Source organism: Falco cherrug, chromosome 4 (assembly GCF_023634085.1).
Source record: "Falco cherrug isolate bFalChe1 chromosome 4, bFalChe1.pri, whole genome shotgun sequence".
Lineage (NCBI taxonomy): Eukaryota > Metazoa > Chordata > Aves > Falconiformes > Falconidae > Falco > Falco cherrug.
In genome coordinates this window covers 89,592,523-89,605,189 of record NC_073700.1, presented here as the reverse complement: position 1 = coordinate 89,605,189, position 12,667 = coordinate 89,592,523, and the positions used below count along the sequence as shown (strand labels likewise).

Sequence of the window (12,667 nt, the reverse complement as noted above, 5' to 3'; positions counted from 1 at the left end):
CTGTTGCTTGCTCACTCCTTTCCCCACCCCAGTGGGAGATGGGAAAGAAAATCAGTGATAGGTGAAACTTGTGGGTTGAGACAAGAACAAGTTAATAACTGAAATAAAGGAAAACATAGTAACAACAACAACTATTGTAATGAAAAGGAGTGAGAAACAAAGAGAGGGGAATTAAACCCAAGGGCGGTGGGAGGGAAACCAAAATGACCAAGTGATACACAATTCAGTTCCTCGCCACCGGCTGATCGATGCCCAGCCAGATCCTGAGCAACAATCAGCTCCCCCAGCTATATACTGAGCACGATGTTCTATAGCATGGAATATCCCTTTGCCTAGTTCGGGTCAGCTGCCCAGGTTCTGCTGCCTCCCAGCTTCTTGTGCACCTGCTCAGTGGTAGAGCATGGGAAATTTGAGAAGTCCTTCTCTAGAATAAGCACAACTTAGCAACAACTGAAACATCAGCATGTTATCAATATATTCTCAAATTCAACACACAGGATTGTACCAGCTACTAGGAAGGAAATTAACTCATTGTCCTGGTTTTGGCTGGGATAGAGTTATCAGAATTGCTAAGAAAACACCAAGTTTCAAACTAGTTATAAAGAACCATGGATTGCCATTTAGACTATAATTTTTGTTTTTAACATCTTGGGCAATATCCATAAGGGATATCAATGCTACTGCCTCAATTATGCCATTAAAACGCTACTTTGCCAGGTTACTAAGGTTACTAGTTAACCATCACTTGATTTCAGACATGGAACTAAAAGAGAGACATACATAAGAATCACATTTTCAGTCCACCATACAGTGCTCAAATGAGATCAAGTGCAAGTGAGCACAGGAGCGTTCATTTGGCTAGTCTGTTCTAGGGAGACTAACACTGTGCTGCGCTAGTAAAATGCACTGCACAGCCGCTGAACAGAGGACATGGATTGCACTAAGAAAAGTGCGAGTTCATCAGCGTTTGTCTTCTCATCTCTCAAGCTGTATCTTCAGAAAAGAAATACAGAACAAGCACAATGAGACAAACGAAAAGCATCCTGTGTCTATTTGTGTGTGGGGTTAAGCAAAAAGCTAAAACAGCAGGACTTTATTCCTTGCCCTTGCTCACTGTCCTGGTACCAACTTCCTATACTAGATAGGCACTTTCTGTATCCAGTAGACAACCCCTGAAGAATACACTTGCTGTCTTCTAGCAAGTGAATTTAGGTACGTACCAAACACAGCCTTTGCCTGCCACTGCTGCCACACACACCCACAAGTGTCATACTTTTGAAGTATGCAACAAATGTTTTCTTGGAATGTGTCCATTAAGTTTTAAAAATACTTAGTCTGACACACAGAAACCAGAGAGCTACTCAGAAAAAACTGCTATCGTGCGAACAGGAGCAAATATGCCCACTGATTTAAGAGTGTGATTTGCTTCATCTCAAGTTTTCCTTAAATCCCACCTTTAGGTAAAAATCCAATTCATTAAATAAAAAAAAAAATATTTTTTAAGTAAAAAAAAATATCATACTGTATCCACACTAGAAGTAGACAGAAGGTACTGATGCTCATACAAGGGCAGAAGGAAGAAAAAAAGAAAGGAAGATGAAACTGGTGCACTACATGTTTCAGATCCTAGCTCTGCACACATTTTAGCTAGGGCTTTTGCAGCAAGGTCTTGCTAAAACATGCTAACAAGAACACTGATTTAACACAAGCTTTACTCCAAACACTTCAATTTTAAATACAGTATTACAAACCTTGCTCCTGTTTTAGGCATCCACATATTTTCCTTTTAGGTTGTAAAATGCTCGTCTTTGTGGACACCTTTGTCTCAATAACACATTAGAAGTTTAAATACCTTGACTTCCTTTCGCTTGCTGTCTTCATCTGCTTCATGTTCCACCACACCTTGAGTTAGATTTGTGTAGTTTGCTAGTTTATTAAGAAGAGATGACACCATGGGATTACTATCCATTTCTTCCTGTTGGGATTTTAAGAATACTGCATTTATTAAATAGGTTTTTTAATCATCATAATTTTATGATAATACTTCAAACACATACTTAACAGGTCAACCCTGATTCACCTAAATAAAAAATTAGCATGACAAAATACCATCAGCTTTCAACCCACAAGAGTTCTAAATCTTTCTAGAAGTCTAATGCTACATGGCTATCTTGCAACATTTCTTTCACTTTTTTACACTGTCTTACAATGTGTAGCTTGTACAGCTGGAATATAAGGCAAATCTAGAGAAGAGCCATTGTTAATTGTAAAAATCTATTTCTATCACAATACAGTTTTTAGGGGATTGTACTGGCAGGGTCGAGTCAGAGTGTTTTTCCAGCATCTTGCTTATGTCTAGAGAGTGTCCTCAAATGATTCTCTCTAGCAGCAAGATACTTAAGGATCACTCTCAAACCTGCTGTTGCAGGCTTATATATATTTTACCTTAAACCATGCATACTACTTCCAAAGTATTCACTGTTTGAAAATACTGGTACATATACATATCATATATAATTGCATGTATATAATATTACTTGACACAGAAATCAGCCCATCTTTCTTTAGCCAAGTGTCTGCTACAAAACAAAAACATGCTAAAACAAATAATAAATCCAGAGGAAGCATATACAATAAAACTATTCCAAGAAAAGTGGAACCGAAGAATTCAACCAAGCACACAAGATCAAATGTTGGAAGGAAGGTAAGAGATCAGGGCTGCAAACAGAAAGACAAGAACCAAGGTATCTCTGTCTGAGGCGTTAGGTCATGATAATCATGTTTGTAATAACCAAACTTCTTTGTAACATTCATACAAAAGTTCAAAACATAGGTTAGCTGAAAACATGGGAAGAATAAGAATGCAGGAAAACCACTGTGAAACATATGTACTACCAAAAAATATTTACCACTACTACGGCAATGGTGATGAAGTCACTAGAAGGCTTTGAAGGCAACACTATAACTGCATGGTCTATATAGTCTGAGATATGCAAAAGATAGTCATTGTTATACCATCAGCTGAGGATTTAATACCAGCGGCTATTCAAAATAGCTGATGCAAGCATATATTCAAAGGAGATTAAGGACAAAAAGCAGCTATAACAATTTAATCAACACTGAGGAACACAGCAACTAATTTGAACAACAGGTTTTGGACATTGCTTTACAGAATACAGCTTGAATGAGAGAAATTCAGTGACAAAACTCCACTACCATGGTTTCTGTCAGAAATAGTAAGAAATTGCATACGTGACAAATAAAGAAAATTAGTGACCAACACGACTTTGACCCTTAGCACAATCTTCTCTAAGACTTGGTGAGAAATGGTGAGAATACTTTATTTGGGTCACGCAGAAAGAAGGAACTGAAAGATCACGTCTTCTGTGCAAAGATACGTAAAAAGAAGAAGAAAACAGCATAAAGGGTCACAGTGCCATGATCTCACTGCTATTACAGAGACACGGTGGGATAGCTCATGACCAGATTGCTACATACTTTTTAGGACACAGGCCAGCAAGAAGAGGGGGTGGAGTTGCTCTTTATGTGAAGAAGCAACTGGACTGTATCGAGCTTTCCTTGGGGGTGGATTCACAATGAGTCAAGACCTTATGGCTAAAGATTAAGGGGCTGGCAGACATGGGGGACACTGTTGTGGGCGTTTGCTGCAGGCCACCTGATCAGGAAAAGCAAGTTGATGAGACCTTCTACAAACAACTGGAGGTAGCCCCTCATTCTCATGGGGGACCTCAACCTCCCTGATACCTTCTCAGAAAGACAACACTGCTAGGTTCATGCAGTCCAGGAGGTTTCTGCAGAGCGCTGCTGGTAATGTTTTGACACAGGTGGTGAGGGAACCAAAGAGGTGAGGTGTGCTCTTAGACCTCATGTTCACAAACAAAGAGGGACTGCTTGGGGATGCGAAGGTCAGGGGCAGACTTGGCTGCAGTGACCACAAGACAATGGAGTTTGGAATCCTGCATGGAGGAAGTAGGGCAATAAATAGGACTGCAACCCTGGACTTCAGAAGAGCTAACTTTGGCCTCTTCAAGGACCTGCTTGGAGGAAGCCCATGCATTAGGGTTCTACAAGGTAGCAGGGTCCAAGAGAGCTACCTAATATTCAAGCACCACTTCCCCCAAGTTCAATATAGCTGCAACCCCATGAGCAGGAAATGGAGCAAAGGTGGCAGGAGGCCTGCATGAAGAGGAAGGAGCTAGTGGCAAAGCACAAAGAGAAAAAGGAAGTTTACGGGATGTGGAAAAAGGGACAGGCCACTTGGGAGGAATATAGGGATGCTGTCAGCACATGCAGGGAAGCAACAAGGAAGGCTAAGGTCTGTTTGGAATTAAATCTGTAGAGGGATCTCAAGGACCGCAAGAAGGGCTTCTGCAAGAACATCAGCAGTGCAAGGGTGATTGGAGAAACGCGAGCTTGCTGCTCAGTGAGGTGGGTGCCCTGGTGACAAAGGACACAAAGAAGCCAGAGCTACTGAATGTCGTCTTTGCTTCAGTCTTCACTATCCAGTTTGGTGCTCTGCTTTCCCAGAGCCTGGAGGCAAGAGAGGAAGTCTGGAGAAAGGAAGACTTTCCCTTGATTGAGGAGAATGACATTAGAGATCACTTAAGCAAACCTGACACCCACAAATCCATGGCTCCCAATAGGATGCACCCCCAAGTGCTGCGGGAGCTGGCAGATGTTACTGCCAAGCCACTCCATCTTTGAAATGTCATGGCAGACAGGAGGGGTGCCTGGGGACTGGAGGAAAGCCAGTGTCACTCATGTCTTCAAAAAGGGCAAGGAGAAGGACCCAGGAAACTACAGACCAATCAACCCCACTTCCATCCCTGGAAAGGTGATGGAACAACTCATCCTGGAGGTCATCTCAAAGCATGTGGCAAAAAGCAGATCACCAGGAGTAGTCAACATGCATTCACCAAGGGGGTATCATGCCTGACCAACCTGATAGCCGCCTATGATGGAATAACTGGCTGAGTAGATGAGAGGAGAGTGGTAGAGGTTGTTCACTTTGGCCTCAGCAAGGCTTCTGACACTATCTCCCGTAACATCCTCGTAGCGTAGAGAAGCTCAGAAAGTGTGGTAGATGAGTGGACAGTGAGGTGGGCTGAGAACTGGCTGAAGGGCAGAGCTCACAGGGTTGTGAGCAGTGGCACAGTCTGTCTGGTGGCCTGTAGCCAGCGGTGTTCCCCAGCAGTCAGTGCTGGGTCCAGTCCTGTTCAACTTACTCATCAGTGACCTGGATGAGGGGCCAGAGCGCACCCTCAGCAAGTCTGCGGATGATACAAAACTGGGAGGAGTGGCTGATGCACCAGGAGGCTTCGCTGCCATTCAGCGAGACCTGGACAGGCTGGAGAGCTGGGCAGAGAGGAACCTAATGGAGTTCAACAAAGGCAAGTGCAAGGTCCTGCCCCTGGGGAGGAACACCCCCTGCACCAGCACAGGCTGGGGCTGACCTGGGCTGGAAGGCAGCTCTGCGGAGAAGGGCCTGGGAGTTCTGGTGGGCAGCAAGTTGCCCACGAGCCAGCAGTGTGCCCTGGTGGCCAAGAAGGCCAATGGCACCCTGGGGTGCATTGGGAGGAGCGTGGCCAGCAGGTCAATGGAGGTTATCCTCCCGCTATACTCTGCTCTGATGAGGCCACATCTGGAGTTCTATGTCCCACTTTGGACTCCCCAGTTCCAGAGAGACAGGGATTTACTGGAGAGGGTCCAGTGGATGACTACAAAGGATGAGGGGACTGGAGCATCTCCCTTGTGAGGAAAGGCTGAAAGACCCGAGCGTCTTTAGCCTGGAAAAGAGAAGACAGAGGGATCTTATCAATGCCGACAAATACCCTAAGGGTGGGTGTCAAGAGGATGGGGCCAGGCTGTTTTCAGTGGTGCCCAGCGACAGGACAACGGGCAGTGGGCACAAACTGCAACACAGCAAGTTCCATCTCAATATGAGGAAAATCACTCTGAGGGTGACAGAGCACTGGCACAGGCTGCCCAGAGAAGCTGTGGAGTCTCCTCCTCAGACTGAATGGAGGCATTCAAAGCCCACCTGGTTCCGCTTCCGTGCAACCTGCTCTAGATGAACCTGCTTTAGCAGGGGTTGGACTAGATGGGTCTCCATAGGTCCCTCCCAACCTTGACCATTCTATGAAGAGGTCTACAAGAAAACAGTGGGCAGAATACAACAGCAGGATGGCTAAGCAAACCAGGTTGGAAGGACCTTGTTTACTGTTAATAGCAAGCATCAAAGCAAGACCAGCTGATGTTGCTAGAGCAGATCAACTTGAGTTAAACTTCACTAAAAGTACTATTTCATTGCAAGTGTTGCACTTAAATATACCATATCAGATTTTTTTTTCATGTAAATGATTGCAATCATTCAGTGAATTAAACATGTATTAAGCTTGCATGATAAGGCAGATGTTTCTATTAGAAAGTAGAAATAGCTGTGGTATGCTCTACACTGTAACTGGACAATACAACCAAGTCATGGCCTATCGCAGTTCCAGTTTGGTTTATAGTTTTGCAGCTTTAAGAAAAGTCTTTATTTACCCCTGTTCAATATAATATCAATAAAATAAGCCTTTTAAAACTGGATACTGCTTTGTTAAACGCACTACATTTAAGCTTCAGCAACCTTCTCCAATAACAGTTTCTAGAGCCTACCATAGAAATGCTTATCTTCACTTTAATGCATATCAAAATTATTGTTCTTGCCTATACCGATAAACTAAAACATAGAAGGAAGAAAAAAAAAAAATCTTAGCACATCATTACATCACGCAAATTCACTGAAAAGCAATGTTACCAAACTACTGAAATGTTATTCAAATGATTTTCCCCCCACTAAATTTCAGAAGAGAAAGAAAACAGTGTTGCATTTTTTCATCTTACTAGCAGAACCTCAATCTAAGGTGAAATATGTTTTGGGGATATTTAACTTACCTCAAAGAGAGCCATATTCTTTCCTTCATACATGTTTTCTCTGTCCATCTCTGCATTGTTAATAAACGGACTACTTTCCCTGGCAATCCCATCCCCTGGTGGAAGAGCGCAACAATCAGAAACAAAAGGAAAAGAAAAAAGACGAGGTATACCATAAAAGGAATAGTAAGAACTTATTCTATCTAATACTGGAGGTGGCTGCCAAACACTATGTCTTCAGCCCAGACACATGGGCTCAACGTCCTCATTTAAGGAAAATAAGTTTACCAGTCTGATCACTGTATAGTGTTTTGCCTTTTAAATATTACTTACTACTCCTCAATACATATACTGGTATCTCCCCTCTCCCACCTTTCTAGGTTGCTTAAAATAAAAGCACTTGATAATAGTACTTCACATAATCTTTCTGGGCAGCAAGAACAACCTACCTTTTCATTACTGCTGACTCTCTCAAAACAAGCTCCAGTAGTTGAGCCAGGATTTATTTTAAAAATCATGTAAAAGGAATTCTTTTGTAAAGCTTGTGGGGACTCTCCATGATGTGCTAATATTGTTATGGTTTAACCCCAGCCAGCAATTAAGTACCACGCAGTTGCTCACTCACACACCCTACACTCACACAATCTTCTGGGATGGGGAAGAGAATCAGAAAAAGGTGAAACTCATGGGTTGAGATAAGAACAATTTGATAATTGAAATAAAAAAATAAGGGTGTGTGTGAGAAAAATAAAACCCATGAAAAAACAAGTGATGCACAATTCAGTTGCTCACCACCTGCTGACCGATGCCCAGCCAGACCCTGAGCAGCGATCAGCCCACCCCAGCCAACCCTCCCCCCAGTTACACACTGAGCATGGTTCTACGGTATGGAATATCCCTTTGCCTAGTTGGGTCGGCTGCCCAAGCTCTGCTCCCTCCCAGCTTCTTGTGCACCTGCTCAGTGGCAGAGCATGGGAAACTTGGAAAGTCCTTGATCTAGAATAAGCACAACTTAGCAACAATTGAAGCATCAGTGTGTTATCAACATATTCTCATATTAAATCCAAAACACAGCACTGTACCAGCTACTAGGAAGAAAATTAACTCTATTCCAGATGAAACCAGGACACATTTTTTTCTATTCCTTATTGAAATATCAATCTCATTAAGCTGCAGCAAACCTGACCTGCTTTGGCACACCTCTGGAAAAAAAACAAAAAAAACCCAAAGCCCCCACACACAACACAGCACACTTTCACTGCCTTCCAGCCCATGTAATACAAAAGCTGTTACATGCCAATGCTGTTACAACATTGGCATTTCCAAGTAGCCTCAAGTGCTTGCCTACGCCACTTCACCTGGCTGCTTTTGCCCTTATATTCACAAGTTACATCAATAGCACCTATACAATCTCTTCACTATAGAATTAAGAAACCGCAGGAGGACAAGCTGTACTCTTTTCCCCTGTGTCCCCCACTCTGCCCCCTCCAGGACACCTCCCCCCACATGAAGTCCCAGAACAAAGCTCTCGCAAACATGGACACAAGTCTTAGCACAAAGTATTATCTTCTAATAAAGACAGAAATAGATCTCAGTCCCTCAAGCAGATAAGTGACTACATCCCCGACAGATTTCCTACCACTCTCCGTAACTCCCTTGTCCAATAGACTCTCCATAGTATCACTATACTTACCGGTATCATGACAAAGCCGCCGCACACTATCATAAAAGACTCAAGAGACAGCTATTGTCTATTAGGGCTCTAGAATTAATTCCATGATCCATAGAAGAACTGTTGATGAATTCATTCACAGCTACTGTTCTTATCCAATGTATCTCCTCCCACACATAGCTTTCAGCTTTCATTTTCCTGTTTCTCTACAGTTCATTAATTGGTCTCCCATTGCTTTGAGTCCTACAGCCTGGGTAGGTCCCCCTCCTCCAACAATGCTTAATGCAAGGCCAGAAGAAAGAACACTGTGAACACAGAAGAATCTCCCTCACAGACCAGCACCTTGAGATGTTTCACAGTGCATGAAACATGCTGGTTTGGCACGAGATTACCTGAGAAATTGGTATTTCTCCTTTAATCAGCTCCACTGTACTCAGAAGATTCAGTTAGGTTTTCCATAGACAACAAAAAATAGCTCTGTACCCAAGCAAATACATACAGATTCCTCTCATCATTTTGCTAATGTGTACAAGCACTGAACTTCCTAGTTAAGACACTGCAGTTTCTTCCCAAGATTTTTGGAACAATGTATTTCTTTTAGCTCCATTCCTTGAATCTGCCTTATTTTTGTTGAAGTTTTCAGAAAACGTTCATTAAAAAGCACATTCCAAGTTAAAATAAAAATAAGGTTGCTTGATATTTGTCCTGCTAAGACTACACTTCTATTGACTTTCTCACCTATTGACAGCCAGTAGCTGTACTTATTAAATATTTGTACTCCTTTTGGGGTACTTCCAACCCCTTCAGAAAGGATTACGCTTCAGTAAGTGAGCTGGGGAATTTCAAGTATTGTTTTTCTCTCATACAGAGTGTAATGTCACTAGAGTTACTCCTCCAGCAGGTATCTAAAACATCAGAAGGGTAGGCAAATGAATAATGCGAATGAGTATTCACAATTCTGAGGTTAAAGAATACACTTTCTGGAGGCACAGTACCGAGATGCTGATTTTTAAGCATTTTAAATTGTAGGTAGAATAGTGAAGTCTTATATGCTTGTTTTTTTGAAACAGTTACTTGGCTTTGCTCCAATATGAAAGAGCTCAGAGCACAAGGTCTCTAACAAACAAGTCTTGTCAAATGCACCTAAGACTTCACATGGAAAAGCCACAGAACTCAGGTTTCAAATTCTTCAAATCCTTTTCCAGTGTTTCCCACCAACGTTCTACCTATTTTAAAGCTTTCTAATGCTAGTCTTCAGAATAGCATGTCACCACCAGGCTCTGGAGGAGTCTTCTGATTATTACAGTTGTCTCTTTTTGTATTTTGTGAATGTTTGGCACAGCTATTTGAAAGAGGATCAATACTGGAAAAGCAACCACAAAAATGTACTGACAAGTACTCTCTCATGTGCAGTTGGCTGACTAATCCTACAATTATGAACACCTATGAACAAGCTCCTTTGAGTTTTCAGCATTGTTGTCAACAAAATCATATTTGACTGTAAATTAAAACAAACACTACCTTTGGGAGCACATTTATTTAATATGCTTAGACATACAGTGAGCCTTAAAAACATGTAACTCAAACAGCGATGTATTATACCATCCAGTAAAAAGAACTAGTTTTAGGACCTCAACACAAAGTCAACAATATATTGAAGTTAACAAAATAAGCTATCCCAATCTTCAGGTCATCCCTTCTTCAAAAGAAGGGATTCATTTGAAAACCAGAACTAAAAAAAAAAAAAAAAAAAAAAAGGCAGGATTTACACTTTCCACAAATGCGGTAAACATCACCTCTGGTGCATCAAGCGGAAATGAGCAAACAGAAAAAACTGTTTTGGTTGCTTCCACAGAGGTAACATGGAATATAGAAATACGTATTTCATTCCACTAGCCAGTCTCAAGCCATTTATAGCTTTATGTTTTAACCCTACTCCCTCAAATTCTGTGTGGAAGCTTAAAGACAATCAAACCATAGAATCATTAAGGTTGGAAAAGACCCTTAAGATCAGAGTCCAACAATTAACCTAACACTACCAAGTCCACCAATAAACCATGCCCCTAAGCACCACACCTATAGATCCTTTAAAATACCTCCAAGGATGGTGACCCAACCACTTTCCTGGGCAGCCGGTTCCAATGCCTGACAAGCAAATCATCTTTCCCACAGGCTTCTTTGAAATTGCGCCAACTTAAACTCTTCTCAGGCATGGAGGCGAGTTAAACATACAAAAAAAATTCTAACTTCCAATGTAGCTTTAGACGTTCCTCTAAGATGCACACATCTTCTGGAATCCAACTACACCTTCTGCAATTAAAGCACTCCAAAAAATTCTATACTTACTGTTGCTTGATTTCTGAAAGTAATTCATGTTATGAGGGTTTACAGGCAGAAATCTTAAATCTGAATTAGATTACCAGCCCATCTGAGCCACTCATCTGGGACCACCATTGGTATTAAGAGATTCATAAGAAAGGCAAATTAAAACAACAACAGTCTTCCATGGTCTTGATTATGGTACGTCTCCTCTGTCTTACAACACACAAAAACCACACCTGTTGATGTGCCACTCCATTCCACCCAACGTAAGGTGACCAAAGCCTAAGCTCCAGAAATAAATCTGTGTCCCGTCCCCCCCGAAATACATACTTAAAAATTATTATTACTATTTTTTAATCTGCTATGGGATGTTCACATACTGTAACACAACCCCTGTGCTTACTGATGGACCAGCAGACAAAGTAAAGTCATAACTAGTGTACTTTTCCTAGAAGCCTGTCTGGCATTTTCTGTATTGATGGGACATGCAAAAACTCCTACTCTTGATTTCTAGAGACACTCAAACACTGCCACCAGTGTAACTATATTTACATGGAAATTAGCTGCAATATTCTATTTTCTACATGAGATACACAGCTGTAAGCAGAGAAGGCAGGAGATATGTCTTGTTTGGGAGGTAATATTCAGAATGTTCATGTAGATGATCACAGCATTCACTCCCACATACCCTAGCCCCCCAACTGCTGATGAACCGTAACCCACACAAGTTATCACAAACCACCCTAGTCTCACACTAGCTGCAAGTTTAGAACTGCCAATGCCATTAGATGGTTTCTCCTTAACATTTCCACATACCAAACAAAACTTACGTCAGAAATATGTCTGTGTGTCACAGTTCAAAGTGTTGGTCAAACAGGCAGAAGACAGCACTTTGTTCAAATTCCTCAAGAAGTTTCAGAGCAATGATCCTCACAAACACTGACAGGTAGAATACTTGGAGTTATGTTAACAGTTGCTAAGCTGATCCAAACTGATGCATTTTATACAGTGTAGGACAGAACCCAACAATACAGCTGAAACAGGCAGAAGCCACCTTTGCCACCAAAGAGGTGGCCCTCTCACTTCCTACTCACCCGTTTGCATCCCCGTATCACACTTCCTCACACAAACAGAACTATTCATTCTAAGTGCAACAGTGGTGTGTTCTTAATGCTGAGTTGGGAGGGAGTTGCTTTGCTTTTGGTTTTATTCTTGCTGCTACGTCCTTAGCATCGACACCAATATTACTAAATCACAGAACTATAGTGGTTGGGTTTCTCCCTTTCCCACTCATCCCCAGGCCCCTGAATCAAAAGAGGTAGAGTATGAAATAAATAAATAAATAAATAAATAAATAGTTACAAGGTGTCTAAAGAGAAGCGGAGCAGGCCTTGGCGTAAAAGAAGGAAATGATCAAGTGATCCTAAATTTGCATTAGGATGCCTGTTCAAGAGATTAAGGACAAAAATGTTAGACCATCTAATCTGATTTCCTGTCTTTCCACTGGTCACAGAATTTAATTTCTGCATTAGGCTCTATAACTGTGAAAAAAAAACATACTGAAAACTGACCAGTGTATCTCTTGATGCTTCCAGAACTGAAATAAGAAGGAAAAAAATCTATCTATTTATCTTTATAAAGATTAAGGTTTTCTTAATGACTTGAAAAATTTCAAACAAGTTGTTCCTTATTTCTATTTAAATTTTGCTTTTTTCAAACTTGTAACTATAACATCCT

The 12,667-nt window shown here is 41.6% G+C and overlaps 1 protein-coding gene across 6 annotated transcripts in view; it reads right to left on the bottom strand.

The window, feature by feature from the left end:
• LOC102057384 (solute carrier family 12 member 7) overlaps positions 1-12,667 on the bottom strand; it is a 77,482-nt gene that overhangs the window by 52,923 nt on the left and 11,892 nt on the right. For all 6 annotated transcript variants that reach the window (XM_055707225.1, XM_055707226.1, XM_055707221.1 and 3 more), the window contains exons 2-3: positions 6,958-7,052; positions 1,853-1,975 (exon numbers count right to left, since the gene is read on the bottom strand). In XM_055707225.1, the coding sequence (XP_055563200.1) occupies positions 1,853-1,975; positions 6,958-7,052 (218 nt within the window). The remainder of the gene's footprint in view (positions 1-1,852; positions 1,976-6,957; positions 7,053-12,667) is intronic.